This window comes from Ambystoma mexicanum, chromosome 4p (assembly GCF_040938575.1).
Source record: "Ambystoma mexicanum isolate Mex_15411 chromosome 4p, UKY_AmexF1_1, whole genome shotgun sequence".
NCBI classification, from domain to species: domain Eukaryota; kingdom Metazoa; phylum Chordata; class Amphibia; order Caudata; family Ambystomatidae; genus Ambystoma; species Ambystoma mexicanum.
The window spans coordinates 188,184,140-188,207,669 of NC_090927.1; the positions used below are offsets into that span (position 1 = coordinate 188,184,140).

Genomic DNA, 23,530 nt, shown 5'->3' on the forward strand with positions numbered 1-23,530 from the left:
CTAAGTCGGTAGCTGGAGGCTAGCTTTTTGCGAGTTTGCCCCTCACGAGCTGGGGGATCCATAAATGACACCACTCTTGAGCTCGTTGGGCTGCCGGAGGTGGCAGATTTCCGACGATGGAGTAGTTTCCTGTGCTCTTCCAAAGTGAGAAAATAGACTGGGGAGTCCTCATCAAACGATTTTTTGGGATTTTCTTTTTTTGCGACTTTATCTACTTTATATGAGGTAGATTGCTGCTTTGATGAGTTAGGTGTTTTCTCATATTTGTTGGGTGATGGGTTTTCCGTATCATCCAGGTGTTGGGAGATATTCATCAGATCCTCGTCTTCTGGGATATTTTCTTGTGATCTAGGCGAAGCTTTTTGTGTTAGTTGGGGTGTGGTCGGGCTCCGGGCCGAGGTTCTTGTTTTTTCGGACTGTTTTGCTGACCCAGAGTTTGACCGCAGTACTGAGGTTTGATTCGGAGTTTCGTGTTTCCCTCCACAAGGGTTAGTTTTTTTTGTTTCCCGTCTCATGCCAGTAAACAGAGGGTATGACTGATCTGACTCACTCGCTAGGTTGTTCGGAGGGGGAAGATCATTTGCCATTTCTTCTGTAATGTCAATCACATCTTCTTGTTCAAGGATTGGTGAACTGGCGGCCTGTTGGTTATTTGGGAGAGTGTTAGAGGGTGGAAATGAGTGTCCAGCTGGGGGGTTTTGAGCTCCCAATTTTTTCCCCATGTCGGACGGCGTGAGAGTATTTTGCGTACCTTTATGGCCGGTTTCTATGGCTTGCTTTAGGGTTTTGAATTTATCATCTAGAGCGGTGATGTAACCTTCCAGAAAAGTTAATTTCGAGAGCATTGTGGCTTGAATAGCTGAGTTGTCTTTCAAATTTTCATTTATGCCCTCGTATAATTTGGTAAACGGGTTCATTGCGATGGTGATGGCGGACATTATTGGGAGAAGATCTCTCTTTTGCTGCGATGCCGGCTCCGTTGGCGGACCCAACTGGGGGGGACCTTGATTTGGAGCAGGCGAAAGTATGCTGGACTCATTTAGGATCCGTCTTACTGTGGGCGAAGAGGTGAGATCTGGAGGGCCACCACTGAGACGCCCCGATGGATGTGATTTTGAGGGGAGAACGGAATGTGGTCCGTCTTGTTTAGTGCGAGTCGGCCGTTCCTTGATTTGGCTGATCACTACCGCTTTATTTGGGAGCATTTCAGACTCAAAGTCAGGTCGAGGGAGGGTTTTCTTTCGTGAATCAGAAGATGGGTCTTGCGAAAGCTGAGACCCTATCTGTTCTAGAGTTTCGCATGAGCTGGTTGGGTTTGATTGGTTTGGCTGTAAGAATTCTTCGCTGGCTGATTGTGGGGTTTTGCAAGTAGCTGGGGCCTGGTGTTCCTTGAGTGAGGCTAATTGCGTCATATCAGCGGGTTTTCCTGAGTGAACGCTAACATGAACAACATCTGTGACTTTTTTCGGCGTGGCTTTCCTCTTTGGAATGTCCTGGGGACCCGGTGTTTGATGTGAGGTCGGGTCTGTTTGGTTTGCTGATTTCGCCTGTAAGGCCTGTTTTAAGGGAGAGGCGGGTTGAATGTCATTTGCGAGGTTTTGATGTTGGACACAGGAATTTATCGGAGTGCATATTTTTCTCGCTTTTTCAGGTGGTTGGCACGTTTTTATTGCCTCCAGTATTTCCTCATCAGTGAGGTCCGCTTTCCTTGAGTGCGTCTCTGGTGCAAAAGCCTGGAAGAAGTCTGTTACAAGGGTAACAACCGATGATTTTGTTGGTTTCAGGCCCCAGAGGTTTTTTGTTGTTTGGTCGTTTTTTTGATTTTTTGACATGTGTGCTTTGATTATATTTTTTTGAGATTTTTTTGTAGTATTTGAAGGGACTTTCTTTCTACTAGATCTTACGTTTCCGGTGTCAGAGGACTCCGTGTCTTTTCTAGTGCGTTTTTTTTTGTTTTTCAAAACCTCCGAGGGTGCAGGCAATGGTGGTGAAGGCTCTACCAGTGCTAGGGCATGCACTACATTACCTGTGATCCCTAGAGCTCTGTGCTCGTCTGCTGAGTCGCAAGGAAAGGTGTTCAGTGACTTACTTGGAGGCACTTGAGGTTTTAATTGTGTTGGAGCCTTACTGGCTCGAATTTCCTTATTTTTTCCATGGCATTCAGTGCTTCTGAGCTCTACTGAAGAGTCTATTTTGCCATTTCGTGTTAACTCCGATGGATAAACGTCTTCTTCGGTAGTGGGTGTGGCCCCTTGGCCGGCTAGCCCATCCCACTGTTTGTTGCTTCCTGTCGTGGGGTTGGCTCGGGAAATCGGCCCCTCCCCCAGAATGGCCCGCGGGTGCTCCGCCTCGCTTGGGGCCATTTCCGAGGAGGCCGTTATCGACTGGGCCGGGTCTTGCTCGTCCACCCGGGCACCTCGCGGCGCGCGGTCTGCACTCCCTGGCAAAGAGGGACCCTCCCCCCGCTCTCGGTCCTCGATCCTCCCTCCGGAGGCCATCGGGTCCCGGGGCAGTGGGGGTGGGAGGCGCGTGCGAGGCCGCAGTTTGCAGCTGTCGTTTTCCGCCGAGGCCGGTGCAGGAGCTCGCCGGCGCGGGCTCTGCTGTGCCAACGAGTCGCCCTCGCGGTCCAGGTTCAGCGGGACTAAAGCCGGGAGCACGTCCTCCCGGGTCCGTCGATGCTGGTCCTCCGTCTCTTCAAGGCCTGGCTTTTGGTAAGTGGCTGCTAGTTTTGACGTGTCGGGCCCGGGTTTTTCTAGGGAATCCTGTTTCCCACGGGCATTTACAGATGCGCCTGTTAAAGTTTTTGAGTGTTTGTAAGATGGTCCCGGCATGGGATAAGATTGTACACTGTGTTGTTGTGGATTTTTTTCTGCAACAGGGCGTGAGTGTGCACTTCGAAGCTGACGACCCTCCTGTGTGTCCTTGGGGTCTCGGTCCATGGATGAGACTATGGATGTAGAGTTTGCTGGTGATGCCGCTGTTTCCATTGTTTCAGACGTGCACAGACTGCCACAGACTGCAACTCTGCAGCCAACTCCGCGGCCGCTCCGCGGCTGGGTGGTGGTTTTATGGGTCCTCCCACTAGTGCAAGTAGACACGGTAGAGAGACTCCTGTCTCTGGAGCAAAGGTTTGGAGTGACTGCCACAGACTGCAACTCTGCAGCCAACTCCGCGGCCGCTCCGCGGCTGGGTGGTGGTTTTATGGGTCCTCCCACTAGTGCAAGTAGACACGGTAGAGAGACTCCTGTCTCTGGAGCAAAGGTTTGGAGTGACTGCCACAGACTGCAACTCTGCAGCCAACTCCGCTCCGCTTGTTGAAAAGACATGAAAGACCATTCTGAGACACGAGAAGGGGTGAGTGACATGTTTCATGATGTGAAGTCATGTCTCCTGCATTAATGAGGTCTCTACGTCTGAAAACGGGAACAGTGTCTACAAGTGAGTAAATATGGGACCAGGGACCTTTTGCTAGAACTCACAGAGCAGGGACTGGAACAAAAGAGTGCAGGTTGAGAAGGTACCAGTGTAGAAGCATCTGAACAGGACCATCTCAGAGTGTGCTGCGTTATGAGATATTTCAAATGCGAGAATACGCCAGGGAAAATGGACTGGGGATTAACTAAAAAAAAGCATAAATTAGTCTGGACCATAAATGACACTAAGATAGAGGAAGTAAATAGTCTGACATGCGTGGGGTTTATCTTTACAAACACAAATAACATCCTTAATAAAAGACAAGTTACATTTTTTTGTACACAAATGAAAATCATTTGAATGAAATATTGTTACTTTACATTACTCCTCCGATTAAATTTCGATCGCAAATGGTTATATTTGGAGGGTTTCCTATGGCAGGCTGTATTGAACTTGCCCATGTCACTTCCAATGTAAAGAATTCGATTGGTATCTGTTCTCTTTTATGGAGGTACATTGTCCCAAGAAACAAATTAAGTTTATGTGTCATGATTCTTCGAGGAGAATCTAATAGCCTCTTCGATGTGGCAAACAATGCACTAGAAGGAAGGAAGAATTTCCCTGTTCTGGAATTCGCAAGGAAAACCTGTACCTAGATGCATCTATTCTTATGGATAATCCATCAATCCTAACAAAAACATATTGGTAGCATCTGTATCTATATAGATCTGGATCTGGTGGTGACTATTCTTTTTATTACAGCCTGGGAGCATGTCAGTTGGGGTAGTTATTGTTCTTGAATCCTGCCTTTTCACGCAATACCACATTTCAGGGCGTTTGTTATGCTACTCTGAGGGTGGCATTCAGGGGCAGGTTTACTGTCTTCGCAGAACTTGGAGAAGGTGCAACATCTACCTCCACCCCATTCCTCTATCTGCCTACTTCAAAATGAGTCCAGTAATCAGCACTTTGATGTGAGATGACAATTGCCATTTCAGAACTGTCTTTGAAGCACCAGTTCCCAGAGTACCTCTGAGGCAGGCTTCCTGACTACTGGAAGAAGGTGCTGACTGTCTTCAGGGAGATCAAAATAGAAGCTCCTGGGCAGCCAGCGTTCCATGGATATGGGTTGTTTGACCGAAGTCAATACGTTTGCGGCAGAATTGACCGTAGTATATTTCACCGTAAATCTATTTGACTTTGGCCAAACAAGCCAAATCCCTGGACCGCCAGCAGCCCTATATCCATCCCTCTCCCCTACTTACCTTATAACTGTCTGCTGGTGTATCTCTTACACCCCTGCAGCGTCAGTTCCGTCCCTGCAACGTGGGTTGGAAGTGACGCCACAGGGTCCCTTTCTCTATTCTTTTTTTTTTTTAACTCCCTCGCTTCCAATGTCCCGGAAGCGGGGGACACCCCTGCAACCTCTGTTCCCATTATAGCGAGCAAAGGGAGCGGGGGACACCCCCACAACCCCAGTTCCCTGTGTTCGCTATAATGGAACCGTACGGCCTAGTTGTATGAATTTCTGGTTGTACTATCATTTCGTACAGCCTAAATTCGGTCAACTCGGCCATACAGTACATTATTTTCGGTCAAATTGGATAATTACGTGTTCTATGTGTTTACGTTTATTGAGTTTATATAGCACTTTACTCCAAAGCGCTTTACATTATAACAGAACAAAAGAAAGAAGCATATTTACAAACTAGAAACAAACCAGTGGTACAGTACATAGAACAATTTACTCAAAAGGAGGGGGGAGAGAGGGGGGGTGTTCCCAGATGGTCTTGACGCCCACGGGTGGTTACAGCATCCAATATAAGGGCATCGGCAGGAGGGGGAGGAGGAGGGAGGGGGGAAGGGAAGGGCGGAGGGGTTTTGGGGGGGGAGAGGTAGGGAAGGAGAGTCGGGGAGGAGTGGAGAAGAAGGGCTTTGAGGGAGGAGCAGAAAGATGGGTAGGTGGGGGTGGAGCGGATAGGGAGAGGTAGGGAGTTCCAGTGAAGGGGGGAGTTTGAAGGAGCGGAAGCATGAGGAGGCAACAAGGTGCTTGGGGTACAGTGAGAAGGTATAGGTCAGCTGAGCGGAGAGAGTAGAATGAAAGGAGGGAGGAAAGATAGGGGGGACGAGGTCATGGAGAGATTTGTAGATAAGGCAGAGGGATTGGAATTTGAATTGTGAGAGGAAAGGGAGCCAGCCGAGTTGGGAGAGTGAGGTAGAGATAGAGTCTCAATTGCCGAGGAGACAGAGTACGGATAGAGGAGTGGTAGATGGATTTTAGGGGAGTCAGGTGAGAGATAGGGAGGCCAAAGAGAAGAGAGGAGAGGTAGAAGAGACGGGAGAAAATAAGGGAGGAGAATAGGAGTTTAGAAGCGTGAAAGGTGAGGGAGGGGCGGGTCTTGCGGATGTTGAAGAGGTGGTGCCGACAGGTACAAGGTTAGAGAGATGTGAGTGGAGAAAGAGAGAGAGGAGTCAATATGGAGGCCAAGGTTGCGGGCATGGGTCGAGACAGGGAGATTGGAAGGGGGGAAGTGGATGAAAGGAGGAGGGGAAGGTGAGAGATTGTTAGGAGGGAAGAAAAGCACTTCAGTCTTGTCAGAATTGAGGGAAATAAAGTGGGATGACATCCAGTTTTTTATGGCCGTGAGGCAGGAAGAGAGTGTGATGGAGGTCGGAGGTGAAGGAGTGAAAGAGTTGGGTATCGTCTGCATAGAAGTGGTGGGAGATGCCGAAAGAAGAGATGACGGGAGCGAGAAGGGAGGTATAGAGAGAGAAGAGGAAAGGTCCGAGTACAGATCCGTGGGGAACGCCATAATTCAGGGGGAAGATGAAGGAGGTGTGGGCGCCCGAGGAGACAGTAAAGGATCGGTTAGAGAGGTAAGAGGAGAGCCAGGAGAGGACAGAGCCTTTGAAACCAAGGGAGGACAGAGTGCTGAGAAGTAATGCGTGATCTACAGTGTCAAAGGCTGCGGAGAGGTCAAGGAGGATGAGAATTGAGGATTGCTTACCGTGGCGAGCGGTGAGGAGAGAGTTGAGTACATATGTGAGAGCAGTCTCAGTGGAGTGTTTAGGGCGGAAACCAGATTGAGAGGAGGGGAGCAGGGATTGAGAGGAGATGAAAGCAGAGAGTTGAGAGTAAGCTAAGCGTTCAAGGAGCTTTGAGATGAAGGGGAGAAGAGAGATTGGTCTGAAGTTGGAGGTAAGAAGAGGGCTATCAGAAGGTTTCTTCAGGATGGGGATGATATTGGCGTGTTTGAAAGCTGAAGGAAAGGTAGCAGAGGAGAGACACGTGTTAAAGAATGTGGTAAGGTGGGATGAGAAGTCTGGGAGAGGGGGAAGGGAGGAAGAACAGGTGTCGAGGAAGAGAGAAGGGTTGAAGTTGCGGAGATCACGACGAAAGAAGGAGGATGAGAGAGAGGGGGGCAATGAGGAGGGGGAGGGGTAAGGGAGAAGGAGAGTAAGGCGTGGTCAGAGAGATAGTTGGGGAGGGACGAGACGGGGGAGGAAGAGTGAGACGAGAGAAAGATGAGATCGAGAGTGGAGCCAGAAGTGTTGGTGGGGGGAGGAAGGGGAGAGAGGAGGAAGGAGTCAAGTAAAGAGAGAAGAGGGGAAGAATGAGATGAGGTGGAGAGAGAGAGGTTAAAATCGCAGAGGATAGAGGGAGGAGTAGGGGAGGGAGAACTGAGAGAGAGAAGGTGGTCTAGGTCTTCATAGAAGGAAGCAAGGGGGCCAGGAGGTCTGTAGATGATTAAGAAGGAAATTGCGTGAGGGTAAGTGAAGGATTTGAAAAGAAATTCAAAGGAGGAGAAGGTAGGGAGAGATAAGGGAGGAGATGAGGAAAGACATTTAGGGAGAAAAATGAGACTGACGCCGCCTATGCGACCTGAGGGGCATGGGACATGAAAGAAGGAGGAAGAGAGGGTGGAGAGAAATGCAGGAACAGTGGAATTGAAGGGGGAGTCCAAGTCTCTGTGATGCAAAGTAAGTGAAGGTTGAGTCGTAAGAACAGATCAAGGGCTGCAGTGGCTTTGGTGCAGATGGATCAGGCATTCCAGAGGGCGATGTTGATGATACTGGTGGTATTGGCAGTAGGGATAAGATTAAAACGAGAAGGGATTATGCAAGGTGGGCAGGAGGGAGGGTAAGAAAGGGGGGGAATGAGGGTAAGTGGAAGGTAAAGGAAGAGGAAGAGGAGGAGGAGGAGGGAGAGGGGGGGAGATGGAGGGAGGCCGTCGGAGGGAAAGGTAGGTAGAGGGCATGACAGGAAGGGGATGAGAGAGTAAGTGCTGGTGGCCGCACAGTGGGGTGCCCACAGTTGGAGTGGGTGTCAGGGGCTGTTTGAGATTCAGTGGAGGGGGGGTGAGGTTTTAGAGAGGAGGGATGGGGAGTCGCAACAGCAAAGAGGGAGTCCAGGCAGTGGAGTGAAGGTTGCAGCAGCAACTGAGGGCGAGTTGGTGAGGGGGGTTGGATCCTTTGGAGATCAGCTGCAAGCAGAGAGTCAGACAGGACGATAGTCATAGGTGGTCTGTAGTGAGGAGGGCGAAGTGGCACACCCGTGGTGAGGTTACAGATCGTTGCAACAAAGCGCAGGAAAGCTGGGACTCTCGGAGTCGGCGACAGTGCTGGGTTGAGCGGGGGATGGGATAGCGAGGGGGAGGAGGGAGGCCCAGATCTGCTGGTAGTCACAGTGGTGGTGGCGACAGATGCAGCTGCGTGGAGAGGGCTAGATGGAGCAACAGATCCCAGGTGGTCCATAGTACAGATGGCACTAAGGCACGCCCACGATGCAGCTATTGAAGAGGGGCTCACCTGTCTGTGTAGGAGTGGGGGTGGTTACTTACGGTGTATGGGTAGAGGGAGTCGGTCACTCCGTGGAATAGAGCGGTGCTGGGCGGTGGACTGGGATAGCTAGAGGGAGGTGCAGCTCCGGAATGAGGTGGCTTTGCATGTGATGTCCGGCGCAGCAGGCTTGATGGCAGGGGCGGCCTCGGCAGGGACCTAATGGGAGTTGGATGTTGGGCAATGAAAGTCAGATGAGGTTGGTCCTGATGGTGGGCGTGGCTCCAGATGGAAGTTGGAGTGGGGGGGTGATGTTAGGCGCAGTCAGCTGGAAGAGGAGGCATCAACAGGGGCACAGTACCTCATTCAGCGTGATGTTTATGCAGCACCACAGAACTCCTCTGGGAGTGGGCCAGGGCTGCAAGATGATGGAGGGGAGTGCATCACCTGACAGTGGATAGGTGGAGGCGGCAGGCACGGCAGGTGGGCCAGGGCAGCAAGGTGATGGAGGGAGGTGCTGCTCCTGGCGGTTGGTAGATGGTAGAGGCAGGCACGGCAGGCGGCCCAGGGCATCAGTGTGATGGAGGGAGACGCTGCTCCTGGCGGTGGGTAGATGGTGGAGGCAGGCACGGCAGGTGGGCCGGGGCAGCAAGGTGATGGAGGGAGGCGCTGCTCCTGACGGTGGGTAGATGGTGGAGGCAGGCACGGCAGGTGGGTCGGGGCAGCAAGATGTTGGAGGAGGGGCGCTGCACCTGACGGAGGTTAGGCGGTGGAGCCAGGCACGGCAGGCGGTCCGGGATGGTAGGCACAGTCCAGGATGGTAGGCGCAGTCGTGGAAGTGGCAGTGCTGTAAGCAGCTCACAGTGTGGTGGAAGGAGACGGGCACAGCACTCAGCGGCACTCGGTGGCACAGCACTCAGTGGTAATGGTGTGCGCAGCGGGCGATATGGCAGTGAAGGCTGTGGCAGTGGGTCTGTCTCCTTCCCCAAGGCAGTGCTGGAAGGAGCTCACAGTGCGGAGGAAGGAGACGGGCACAGCACTCGGTGGCCGCCTTTAGAAGGTCTTTAGATCACTGCATTGGTGGCAAGGGTGTGCGCAGCAGGCACGTTGGCAGTTACGGTCAAGGGAGCAGGCTGCAGAAGTCGGTTGACGCCACACAAAGGAGAGATCGGGTGCCGGGACCCAGAAGGAGTCCACGGGAGCCCCCGGAGGAGGAGCAGCAGCAGAGGCCCCGCTGAGGGCGCTCAGGGCTTTGAAACAGTTTGGCGGCTGATGGTAAGGCTGCCAGTGCAGTGCCAGAGCCGGAGTCTCAACCAACAAAGTGGTGGGGGGTGCAGCACCAGGCGGGCGCCCCCAGTTTAGAAATATGATTGCTGTGTATAAACCAAGCACTGTCATGATTTAGTCACCTCACCAAGCTGAGATTAATTTGACACCCAAATGGTTCTAGCTTTATAATTGTGTGATCCCAGTATCCACCATGTCATAACTAGATATGGTTTGTATTTAGTATTCAATGTGCCACCAGCCGACAGAGGTACACCAGAAGTGCAGGCAGTGGAAAACACCACTTGTGCTAATTTTTATTTCAGCAGCTACCCCAGACTGCACATGTGATATTTGTACGTGTGCTATTGCGACTGTAGCACAGTGCAGGCACTGGGGATGTCAGAATACAGTCACAGCATAGGTACATAGATGCAATATGTTTTTGGTATGAAGCATTATGAAAAGGGGTCCGATCAGTAGGCCTCCGTTTCAGAAATAGAATTAGCTCCAGTGTTTTACTTGTAAAATCAAACAAGGTCAGGCTATCCGCCCTCACCAAATAGCCTTCTGTCATACCGATCAGAAAATATTACCCATTGCCAGCAACTCAAAGAGAATATTAACGATTTAATCAAATTCATCTTTTAATTGTTGATACTTTTTATGCAATTACAAACACATTGTAGAAAGCAATGACTTACCTCTTCTATCTGGCATGTATCAATGGCTAAAGTTGGGGAGCTTTATTTCTGACTCTAGCCTACACTGTCCCCCAGGGTCCTCTCTTCCTCCACTAAACAAACCAATTTAACTGTGGCACCCATGGACATATATGCTTCCAGGTTTAGAGTATTATGCAAACACATCAGAGTAGTGGGGGCACTCAATCCCAAGTTCCCAATTCTTCTTTGGTGAAAGCACTTTATTGGCTGCAATGAGCCTCTAGGCTAAACCTAGAGGCTCATGGCTTACTAATTGGGGAATTTAGGCTCAGTGGAAATTTCCCAATTCGTAAGGCCTACTGAATCAACAGTACATTCTACACCGGACATGACCTCTAAATGCAAGTCTTTCTACAAATTAAGAGCTGCTTTCTGCCACCAATTGGTGACCCTGAGCTAGAAGACGAAGGGCAAAGATGGTCACATGCTGATATCCAGAGTGCCAAGTGAGGCAGGTCTCTGCCATCTGCCATAAGTACTGAAAAATTCAGGATTTCAAGTCAAAGAACACAAGTGAACCTTTACTTTCCATAATATTCCGAGATACCATGTTTCAAACTAGTGAAAACCTACAGAACCCCTACATTCAATTTTAATTATGTCAAATGTATTTGTTATTTATATAGCGCATTACGCCAAGGCGCTGTACAAAACCAATTTACAATACAAGAGAAATGAGCAAGTGAATACAATAAAAACAATATAATTTACAACGAGACTCAAGTACAATGAAGGTTTAAGTAAGAACATTTTTAGAGCAGCACTGAAAGTAGAATAAGAGTGAAAAGACCCCAAAGAGAAAGGAAGAGCATTCCAGTAGAGAAGCCAATAGAGAAAAAGAATGGAAACGAGAGGAAGCACATAGAGGAGGAGGTACAGTTAAACGAAAGCGGGTTTGCGAGCGAAACTACGAGAAGAAACGTAGAAGGAAACCAGAGAGGTAAGGTAAATAGGGGCAAGTCCATAAATGGATTTAAATACTATGCAGAGGAAATTGAATTGATTAAGTTGAGAATTAAAGGGTAGCCATCGAAGAGAGGCCAAAGAGGGAGAGATAGAGTTGCAAATAGCAAAGGAATAGAGAAGACAAATAGAGGAATTGAAGATAGATTTAAGAGGAGCTAGACGAAAGATGGGAAGGCAGACGAGGAGTACAGAACAGTCAAATAATCAGGAAAAGAATAAAGAAGAGATTAGAATCTTATTGTCACTGAAAGTGAGAAGAGGTCTAACTTTCCGAATATTAAAAAGATGGAAATGAAAGGAGCAAGATGTGATCGAAATATGATGAGCGAAAGAAAGATTTGTATCAAGATGAAGGCCAAGGTTGCTGGCAGTCAGAGAAAATGGCAGATGCAAAGGGGAAAACCGAATAAAGGGAGGAGAGACAGGCAGGGCAATAGTATTATCAAGAACAAAAAAAGGACTTCAGTCTTAGACTCATATAGGACAAGTAAAAAGGTCTGACATCCAAGTTAATAGCTGAAACATATGCAGAGAGGTTCAAGTGAATAGCAGCTGTACAAAAGATAGAAATAATTGAGTGTCATCAGCATAAAAATGAGACAACCCAAAAGAAGAGAAATTAGCCAAAGGAGAGATATAGGGAGAGAAAAGAAATGTGCCAACAACAGACCCTTGTGGAACACCGTGTAGAAGAGGAAGAGGATCAGAACAGACACCAGCCCAAGATATCCGAGTAGGTGCGATCAGAGTGAAAAGATTGAGACCATGCGATTACAGAACTAAAGAATCCAAAGGTGGAAAGGAACTGAAGAGGTAGTTTGTGATGCACAATGTCAAAAGCAGCAGATAGGTCCAAGAGTATAAGAATAGAAGAGTGTTTAGCGCAACGGGCAGAAAGTAGAGAGTCAAAGACGGAAAGCAGAGCAGTTGCCATAGAACAAAGAGGTCGAAAACCAGACTGAAAGCAAGGTAGAATAGAATAAAGAGTAACAAAGGAAGACATCTGGGAGTAAACAAGACGCTCCAATAATTTAGAAAGGTAAGGAAGAAGGGAAATAGGACGAAGATTAGCAGGAATGCAGTATTCAAGGAAGGTTTTTTCAGGACGGGAAGAATAATAGCATGTTTGAACAAACGAGGGAAAGCAGAAGTAGCAAGAGTGATATTGAGAAGACTAGTAATGTAAGAATTGAGAGGATAGATTTTAGAAATAAGAGTAGAAGGAACAGCATCTGTGGGAGAAGCAGTGGGATGAGCCTGACAGATGAGTGCAGAAGTATCAGAATTAGAGATCGGCCATATCAAAGAAAGAACCGCAGTAGTAGAGGAAGGGGAAACCAAGCAAGAAGAAAACAGGGAAATGAGAGGCATGGCAGAACGAAGAGAATTCAATCTAGAAGTGAAGAAGTTAGCAAAGTCAGATGCAGTAAGTGTAGAGAGAAGGGAGTGATCAGATAGAGGGGGACAAAAGACAAAAAAGGGCGGTGTAAGATGATTGAGAGTGCAAGAGATCAGAATAATAGAGACATTTAGAAGAAAGAAGTGCCTCATCATATAAAGTATGATAAGAAGAGAAAGACACAACATCAGAAATAGATAGAGATCTTTGCCAACGACATTCCAGGTGACGGAGAGCCCTTTGCATGGAGAGAAGATATGGAGTGAGCCAAGGATGGGAAGGCTTACGAGAAGGAAAGCATTTTGAGAGAGGGTATACAGTGTCAAGAGAGGTGGAAAGGGAAGTGGAGAAAGCTGAAACAGCATCATCCATTGAGGAAGTGAAAAGGTAGAGTGGGATGGAAGAGTGTCAATAGAGGAAGATACAAAGAGCGGGGTATTGAAAGTACGAATATCACGATGGAGGAAAAGAAGGGGTAGGGCCAGGGTGGGATAAACAAGTATCAAAAACAGGAAAATATATCAAAAAGAAGAGCAGATGATGATCAGAGAAGTAAACAGGATAAAATGAAACCTCAGAGGTAGACATAGAAGAGGTAAAAGTAAGATCCAAAGAGGATCCGGAAATGTGGGAAGGAGGATTGGAAGGGGAGAGAGACAACAAGAGTCAATAATCGAAAGAAATGGAGCTGAGGCATGAATAGAAGCAAGATGCAGATTAAAATCGCCCAATAGTACAAAAGAACTAGAGCAAGGCAGGACAACACTGAGTAAGACATTATGTTCTCGCAGAAAGTGGAAGAAAAGTAAAATACGAACTACAAAAACTAACAATGGAAAAGGAGCATCGGACCAATTATCTCAACCTAGTGGGCACAGAACATACCACCAGGTACAGCCCTGCGACCTGATTGGTCAGTATCAGCTTCATCTTCACCTACCAGACGCCGGCAGGCGAACGCCGGCACACCCACAAAGGCTCACCTAACAAGGCTCGTCTCCTGTCCTGAGCCGTACGGGCCGATTGCCATGCCCTGCTGCCCATTTTGCCTACCACATCAAGGTACATTCTTTCTGACCCAGCTTCTTCCGACAAAGTTTCAAACATTCGCTTTTGAATAATCAATTCTACTGATTTACACTGCGGCATACTCGCAAGTTGTCCATGCCCCATAAACTTACCTCAGCTTCGCGTTGTTCCTTTGTCTCATATTGCTAACGAATCACCTGTTCCAGCAGCCCGATCCTTCCACTAACGGCTCACACTGCGGGCCGAACATAACGCGGCTCTAAATAACACTTTTTCAACAAGGTGAGCGCCTCTGTATACTCGGCACTCCCACAGCATCTATTTCCTCTCCCCATCGGAATCCCCCTGCCGCACCATTGTACACTCTACGTGCTCGCCCTAACTTGTGCCTCGCATTACGTGTCCTTATGCTTCCTCTGCACATACTGTACCTTTCATTGCTGCTCATCCGTATGCTCACTTCAATTATTGCACTCCAACCTATTTAACCTGTGCATGTTGTCTAATGTGTCTCATTATCAGCATTCACTGCAGTCTTTTACTATTATGTTATGCACCCCACCTCTGACCTACTGCATCCAGGTGCTGTGGCACTATATCCAAACTACACTGCCCTACCTTGTCTATAGGTGCCACCTTTGCATTCTATCCCAATTATGTTATTTGAAACCCAGGTGCTAGTTTTGTCGTATGTGAGCCCAATTATGCACTAGAACCTTGGCGTTACCTTTAGCATTCTCAGTTCAAATGATATATCTCAATTACAGATGTTACCTCCTTTGCTTTGAGTCTAATTGCCTTTAGAACTGCTGAACTTAGCCCGAATGTAATATTTCGAATTTAGATGTTACCGCCTTTGCTTTGAGTCCAATTGCCTTTAGAGCTGCTGAACTTAGCCTGAATGTAATATTTCGAATTTAGGTGTTACCTCCTTTGCTTTGAGTCTAATTGCCTTTAGAACTGCTGAACTTAGCCTAAATGTAATATTTCGAATCTAGTTGTTACCTCCTTTGCTTTGAGTCGAATTGCCTTTTGAATTGCTGAATTTAGCCTAAATGTAATATTTCGAAACTAGATCTTACCTCCTTTGCTTTGAGTCGAATTGCCTTTTAGAATTGCTGAATTTAGCCTAAATGTAATATTTCGAATCTAGATGTTACCTCCTTTGCATTGAGGCTAACTGTGTCTTAGTTACCCAGCCACTGCCACCTTAATTGTAATCCCTCTCCTCGGCACCACACCATACTTATCACGCAAACTATCAGGCCACGACATGCGGTCGCTGCCCTTTGCCAGCCTCTACCTCACCCACATTGCCGTTTTAGGATTCTTATCCTTTACTGTAGGCGCTCACTCAGCCAGCACTTCTAAGTCACACCACACTTACATCCACGATCTCCACACCACCCCTCTCTCCACCATGCTCCATTGCTCTGACCTTCCCTCAAAACCTTACCTCAATGACCCAGCCCTTTGGCTTAAGCACTTTGCCACTAAACCTACACTTAATCTTCCATGCATAATACAATATAGGAACACCAGACTTAGATCTAGACTGCCCCGACCACCTTGCACTCAGCGCAGCCACACCGCCCTTCTACAGCCCACCCCACCTACACCACCTAACGCCTCCTCTTCCATCACACCCACCTCAGCACTCAAGGGAGCCCTTATCAATGCCAGATCCCTCACGGCTCACGCCCTTGACATCGCAGACCTAATCACTGTCCAAAACCTTGACTTCCCAGCCATTACTGAAACCTAGCTACATGATGCCTCTGGCCCACTCCTCGCCCTATCCTTACCTAAGGGCTACGCCATTATTAGAAATGATCGACAATCCAAATTGTCTAAAGGAGGAGGAGTCGAATTCATACACAGTGACAAGATCATTATGACAATTATTGCCAATGCCCCATTCAGCTCTGCAGAATCTCTATCAGTGAAACTATCCCTCTCACCTACTAACACAGCAACACCCCACCTTATATTCAGACCTCCAGGACCACTTGGCTCATTCACTGACGATGTTACATCTGCCTTGTCTGCCAACACGAAACCTAATTCCCAGGTACTGCTATTAGGTGACCTCAACCTTGGCCTCTCCGATCCTAAGGACCACATGGCCACCGAAGTTGCCACTACCCTCACCAATCTAGGTTTCCGGCAGCGCATTCGTGATCCTACCCACAACAAGGGTAGAACGCTCGATTGGTTAGCAGACTTTAATTGCAACACCACTGTCAGCTACAACACTGCTTGCGCCTGGACTGACCATCACGTCATTACCTTCCTCATGCCAGCCACCAATTCTCAGCCCACACCTACCATAGCCCCCGCTATACCCACCAGAAATAAAAAGGACATTACCAGGGAGAAATTGCTTCCTCTCATCCTCCCTATTTTGAACACCTGCGTCACACAGCACAAGGACCCCACCGTCTTAGTAGACACTTTCACAGTACTCTGCTCAAAGCCATTGAGACCATAGCCCCGCTAAAAATTCGCAAAGCCAAACAACAGTCCCACCTGAACTCTTGGTTCACCCGGCAGCTTAACGCTGTGCGCAAACAAAAGCGTAAGGCCGAAGCACTTTGGAAAAGTCATCCTAGTACGACTAATAAAGCTTCCCTCCTGATCACCTCACTTAACTATAAGGAAGCCATCCTTCAAGCCAAAAAAGAGACGTATAATCTACGCATAACTCAAGAAGAATCTAACGCAAGAGAATTATTCAAAATTCTCAAAGAATTAGAATCCCCTTCACCTGCCCCCTATTCGTGCAATAAAGACAGTACCTGGTGCAACAATATACAAAATGCACTTCTCAACAAAAGAACCACTCTGCAAACTAAAATGAACGCTAAACAAAACTCTCTCCACACTCCCCTCTTAAGCAAAACACTGCCACCTAAAACAACCACCCCTGTCTCTCCCTTGCCTTTCAGCTTCACGCCGCTCACCACCCTTGAGGTTTAAAAAATCATCTGCAACTTAAAACCTTCCAACTGCTGAGGGGACTCCTGTCCAGCTCCGATCATTAAGGAATTGGCCCATGACCTCGCTCCTTTCATTACAACCTTTATCAACTCCTCATTTCAATCGGGAGTGGTCCCTAACAATTTGAAGGATGCTTGGGTCATCCCTCTTCTAAAAAAACCAACCCTAGATCCTGAGGTCCCAACCAACTATAGGCCCATCACAACGGTCCCGTTTCTCCTAAAAATCTTAGACAGAGCAGCTTATCTACAGATACAGAACTATCTGGAAACTAACAATCTTCTAGGCACTAGACAATCCGGCTTTAGACCTAAGCATGGTACGGAGACAGCCCTTTTAGACCTCAAACCCCAAATTTGGGATCTAAAAGACAAAGGTAAACTAGCCTTGCTACTACTATTAGACTTATCCGCTGCCTTTGACTTGGTCAACCACCAAATCCTTTGTCATCATCTGAAAACTGCAGTCCATTTCTCTAACAATGCCACCAATTGGATTAAATCATTCCTGGACAACAGACATATGAGGGTATTCTCCCCTACCTCCTCTGACGACCTTGGGCCAGTTCCTTGCGGGGTCCCCCAAGGATCGTGCATATCCCCTACCCTCTACAATGTTTTCACTAAACCCTTGTTTGATGTGCTCGACTATCTGTGTGTCACCTACACAAACTATGCCGATGACACCCAGATACTCATCCCCATCATGGGTGATTACACGGTAGACTCAAAATCCTTAAATGACATATACCATGTCATTCAAACCTGGATGGCACAACGTGAGCTCTGTCTTAATGACGATAAGACAGAGCTCCTCATCCTAGGTACACAGCAAAGACTTAACAAGTTGAACCCCATGTTCAACTCCTTTAATATCGACGGAAACACCATAAAAGTCTCCAAAAATACTAAAACCCTCGGAATCTACCTTGACTCCACTCTCTCCCTCCATAGACAAACGAATGCAGTTGCAGCCGCCTCTGCCTCCACATGCAAGCTGGTCACAGCATGTCGCCCTTTTCTCTTCTCAGAACTGCATAACCCTTTCTAGGACTTTGGTCATGTCCAAACTTGACTACTGTAATGCACTGTACCAAGGCACTAACCAATGTAACCTTGACAAACTCCAGATCATACAAAATAACGCCATCAGATCAAACCTCAACATCCCTAGATCAGCCCACATCTCTGAAACTAAGAAGAACCTTCATTGGCTGTCAGTCTCCCAAAGGATTTCACTAAAATCTCTTGCCCTGACTTACAAATGCATGAATAACCAGGCCCCCACATCTATCTATCCTCACGGTTCACTCAGTATATCCCACCTTGCTCACTAAGGTCTGCCCATAGCCAGAGCCTACTGAACCCTAGATACAAGCACCAAACAGCCGGTGGGGCCAGCTTCCCAGTTCTGGCAGCCAAACTGTGGAACTCTGAGCCTCTCACTATCAGAAACCTGCCCTCCCTGAACCTATTCAAACACAAAGCCAAACTATGGCTAGTCACCTCAGACGACCAACTGACACTCTGAAATACCTGATTACTTATGAATTATTTGTCTGACCTGCAATGTGATCGTATTCCAATGTTCAACTTAAATGTTCTTTGTAATGTCATACTGTTATGTATACCTAAAATACCTAAATAATGCTACTTTTCCTAACCTGAAAAATTAGGTCAACTCCAACAACCCCAGGTGAAGAGGTGGCCCAGACATAAAAGGACTGGACGAAGCAGATTATGGCAGTTCTAAGGCCTTGTGAAGTGGACGCATCCTGTGAGACTTATAAGCATTTCCCGTGCATAGGGTTTTGAAGAAGCACCCTGAAAATTAACAATGGCAAAGGAGCATCGGACTAATTATCTCAACCTAGTGGTCAAAGAACATAATGCTACTTTTCCTAACCTGAAAAATTAACTCAACCCCAAGTGAAGAGGTGGCCCAGACATAAAAGGACTTGACAAAGCTGATTATGGCAGTTCTAAGGCCTTATGAAGAGGATGCAATCCTGTGAGACTTTTTAGGCATCCTACCTTGTAAGGATTAGGCTGGGAGATTCACGCAAGATTCTCGTTTGGAATGGCAGTTGAAGGGCAGGACATTGTGGAATTGAGACCATGCAGAAGGTACAAACGGCTGCTTGTAATTAAAGAGGAAGACTGGCCATGTGTACTATCATGGATAGCAACAATCACAATAAAGATCGAATATTGTGTGGTTGAGTAGGAAGTGGTACATGACAATTCTCTAGTTTATGGAGTGCAGTTGTGAAAAAAAATTTGAAACCCATTACCATTTAACAAGACTACATATTGCTGGAGTAATAAATCGGGTGCCAAATGGGTCAAGAATGCTGTGAAGATGGACTATTACTGTACACTAAACGCCACTGGTTCCCGTCTAACTAACTGAGGAAGTTAAAGCATAGAAACAGCAAAAGCTAGAAAACTGACATAAAAACATGGTTAAGCACACATGTTCATCAGGTGCGTACTGTTAAGCCGTGTGGGTGTCCTGGACATGGGGCTGGACTGCAGGGAATTTGAGAGAACCTCTGGGTTTACAGTTACACCAGGTGCACTGTTCTCCATCCTGTCCGATCGGCAAAAGCCTGGCATCTGTGCTGCTTTCTCCAGCGATGGCAGCAATTGGTCCAGCTGGTCCAAGTCAGTAGCATACTGGGAAAGGAAGGACACGCATTAGTCAGGTTTTGAATACTTTTGTCTAGAAGATCCATACATATGTCAAGTATTAAAATAGACCATACATTCGGAGAAAGGCAAATAAAAGTCTCAGAAAAGGCCTCATACTTTACAAAAGGAGTTAAAAGAACTACAACTAATGTTGCAACGTTTTTTAGTTTGAAATATTTTTCTAGTTTTTCCAAAACATGTTTACATGTTAAAAATACTAAGTTTTAATTAAAATAGAGAAATGGATTCACAAAAGTAGCTCATTAAAAGTCAATTGCAAAGTTATGTTTTTGAATGTTGCCCCATCTGGATCCACACTGCTGGTAATTCATGGATTATTGATGGACGTTAGGAAACGGACATACGTGTTAATAGGCAAAATGCATTTTTTGAGGGATCGAAGTATACAAGGGGTTAAAGGATTTCTTTTCACTCAGCTATGGAAGAACATTAAGTGGACATGTGAAGCAGCTCAAAATTTTAATTTTAATTTTGAATCAACCTAGTCATGTTTTTGAAGAGCTGTACACATCCAAAGGCATAGACAGCAAATCTTTGAGAAGGAAGCCAGCCACAGATCCCAGCAGATGTTTTCCTTACAGTAGTGTTCAAGGCACGCTATTTGGAGGAGCTTCAAAAGGTATGCTCAAGAGGGAGCTGGAGATGGCAGAAACACTGTGGGGGGGAATTTTGTAATGACTCACATAGCACAGAGGACTACTTCCGTAAAGACCAATACATAAGTAAGCATTTCTCACTGTGCAATAATGATTGTTTTCACGGATGCATCACATTTCTGCATGGAAGCAGGGCAAACATGGGTTTCTGAGCAGAAAGAAAACTAATTTGTGAAAACAGTAGTAAAAGGACGCACAGTGTCCGTGCATAGCGTAGCATTTACCCGACTCCCTGTGGAAGCTGGGATTCCATGGGGACTCGAGAATGAAAACGTTTAGTGTGCCGAGATTCTGGCTGGGGGCGGCGGCAGCGTATGTTAGGCACCGTGTAACAAATGTACGAAAATAGAGGCTCAATCGTAACAGTTCAGAACCGGTCGTGGGGTCAGATGACCAACTGACTTCTACCTATGCTTAACAGGTACAAATTAGCAACTAGAAACAAGTAGTCATTATGTCGCGTCCCTCCTGCCTGGAAATGAATCAACACGAAATGGTAGGTGTGTTATGAAAGCATTTACTCTAATGGATCCTGATACCCACAGGAGAGCGTATGAAAAAAAATCAGCACGCAGATGCGCCGTTACTCCCCCTGACCCATTGGGACACATGGCCATTACTGACCTCTGTCCGGATGTAAAGCTACATTGACTTCCTGTGGATGACTCCTGGGTGGAACATTATGCATTTAAGGTTTTCAGATCATCCAACCCATCAATTCACGAACACATTATTCCATTGTCACGGCTGTTCCCTGCTACATGCATATTTAACTATTTAGTTTCTCGACCATGGAGCAATTTTTAAATGTGTTCGTTTTTAAATGGTTTGAGGCGAGAGTTTCACGTGTCTCCCAGCGGAGAGTTTGGCGGGAGCGCATCTGTCGCACAAAGCATTGATCTACTCATTTCTCATGTGGAAAGGGCTCCACAAACAGCGCTTTACAAATCCAGCTGATGAAGGGATGGCGCCGAGTGAATTCCCCAGCCAGAAGTCAGTACGTGTTTCCTTCATTTGCACGCAGCCCTAGCTTGGGGGTGGGGTAGAGGGGTCCGGGGTGCTACTCAGGACAATATCACGGCACACTGGCATATAATGAAGACAAGAGACCGATTCCGCAGTCTGGAGGCAACAATCGCAAATGGCAATACGTTCCTTTTGTGACAGACTATTGGAGTAGTACCCAACGGGCAGCTTTTGGTAATGTGTAGCAAATTGTGAATTTTTAAAGAGCAATATGTCCAGTAACACTGGTGGAAAGTAGTAGCTGTACAGTTAAGTAACTCAAACTGGCTTGAAGTGTCACACGTTGACCAAAAAAACGGGCCCGCACTATTGGTCTTGCACTTCGGGCGTCGCCCTATTGTCCCACAGGCTAGTCGGAGCCTGCTCCTACATTTTAGGTTTAGAATTGTTATCAGTGAAGTGACATTAACACTAAGATTACGATATGTCCTATTGATTGTAACAATGTGCACTCTCCACATGCGCAGAAGGGAGATTGAGTCTCCTGCAGGGAAACGGTTGCCAAGCGGAAGCTCCAGCGTTCCCTGTAAGTAGAGACGCAAACATCGCCAAGGACGAGCAGATGCGCCAATGACGACACTGCAGAGTCGGCGTGTTTCTCTAAGTAGTCCCGCTTCTGAAGAGGCTGCCATTAATCTGGTCAGAGGAGGAACCAAGTGGTAGAGGTCGTCCCGCCCCCCAGTGTTTATTTCTAGAAAACGCATAATAAATATACCTTACATTATGGCCCCTGCATAGTAACGTTTTATCTTAACTAATATCACACAACAGCAAATAAAATCGTGGCTGAAAAAGTTTCACCCTCACACTCTGCGCCCCTCACACCATTTCGCCAAAAAAGGCCAGACAGGGAATATATCGAGATTTCGCGATGGTGTAAAAAAAAGGGGGTTTGAGGGAGGGAATGGACGGGTGGGACTGAGTCAAGGAGGGGAGCAGGTGCTTTTTTGATTAGGCAATAATATTATATGGGTAATTCAATCAATATCAAAGAGAAATCTGCTAATCATATTGCCCTGTCATAAGCTCTATGCCAAAAGCATGGTGTGTACTGGCCCTCTTGCATCAGTATCCCAATTCTCGGCACCTGCTCTACCAGTGGCGCAGAGCAGGTTCAGAGGTCACAGGTGCCCTCTTGACAGCTGCAGTGACATCCAAGTCTCTCCAGCACTGGCACTGCATTTAAAGTATGCACCCCTCTTCCAAAAACCTATAGTTATGGGACTAGATACTGGTGGCAGATTAATCTTTAAACATAAGCGATACCCGAGTTAGGGTAGGGTGGATTGTATTTTCATAATTACTACAGCCACATCCAATTGGATTTCACACATGTGTCAGCCCTGTGGTCCCAGTTCAGCTGTTAAAGGATTTTGGGCATTTCTCCCAGACAAGGCCCACCCCTGTTCACTGACAGGACTGTTGCCTTTTAGGGTTAGGTTCTCTTTGTTCCTTTTTAAGGGCAGGTAACAACTTTTCCCCTAGGACTGCCACTCCACAGGACACTGAGCTGGGAACAGAAACCAAGAGGCACACCCATTCAGCGAGAGCCAGGCCTCACACCAGGGTGTTGCATTTCTAAAGGCCGTTGATCCTATTGAGAAGGAAAGGAGGCAGGGTTAGTAGCCACAGAGGGATCTGTACAGTTTTGGGAGGGTTCTGTCATCTTGATTCTCTCTGCCTCTCTTTCTCTTTCCTGTCCCCTCCCTCTGGGGCAAAGCACTTTGGCAATGACATCATAAGGGCAAAGTCCGCACATTTCAAGAACACGGATTGGACCCCGTAAATCCGGCTTGCTTTAGTCCAATCATTTGCAAACGTTTGCTTATAAAATAAGGAGTCTCCCACCACTCTTCTGAATCATCTTGAACCATCCTGAAGATTTTGTTGGACCCTGCAGGGAGAGCAGTCTTCTCTAAAGTTCTTCAGTTGTGAGGTGAAGTCAGGTGTTCCAAAGGCAGAAGCAAGCTGTGTCCCCTAACCATCCAAAGGGACCATTGAGGGTGATCTGCTGTAACAGGACCTTCCTCTTTGCCAGCCACAGCAATAACCAGCACCTCACCGTGTTGAATGACCCTTGAATGACAGCCTCCTCTGTATTTGGGAGCCCGAGAACAAGGACCCATCTTGTCCTTTGATCCATGGAGTGGGGCTCAAAGCGTCCTGAGAACGAAGACAGTCGGGATCCTAGTGTTTTATGCCGTTGAACTGCTTGAAGCATGTTTCTAGAACTCTTAACAATTTGAATCAGCAGGTCCCGCTCTTGCTGCCTTTTGCTTTTTCCCCCCCGATACTCACTTACTGGCAAGAAGTCTGGTCTGGCGCTGATGAATCACCAAGAACTGCAAATAATGTACCATTAACTGCTAACTCAATTTCTGGATCCTAGAAACTGGTCAGGTAACGTTTTACCCTTTGGGCTCACAAATACATATCCTTTTTCAAGAACATTGCTGTTTTTGCTTGCCTTTCACCCCCAATTCAATTCCCAGAGTGCTGCATCTACTATTTTTGCTTAATCTGTGTTCTTTACTGAGAGGTGGATTTTGTGTAGTG

General features: G+C 47.1%; 1 protein-coding gene across 6 annotated transcripts in view; it reads right to left on the reverse strand.

Moving 5' to 3' along the window:
* Window positions 1-23,530, reverse strand: part of NCOA1 (nuclear receptor coactivator 1) — a 1,575,181-nt gene that overhangs the window by 344,073 nt on the left and 1,207,578 nt on the right. For all 6 annotated transcript variants that reach the window (XM_069605680.1, XM_069605681.1, XM_069605685.1 and 3 more), the window contains one exon: window positions 19,073-19,256. In XM_069605680.1, the coding sequence (XP_069461781.1) occupies window positions 19,073-19,256 (184 nt within the window). The remainder of the gene's footprint in view (window positions 1-19,072; window positions 19,257-23,530) is intronic.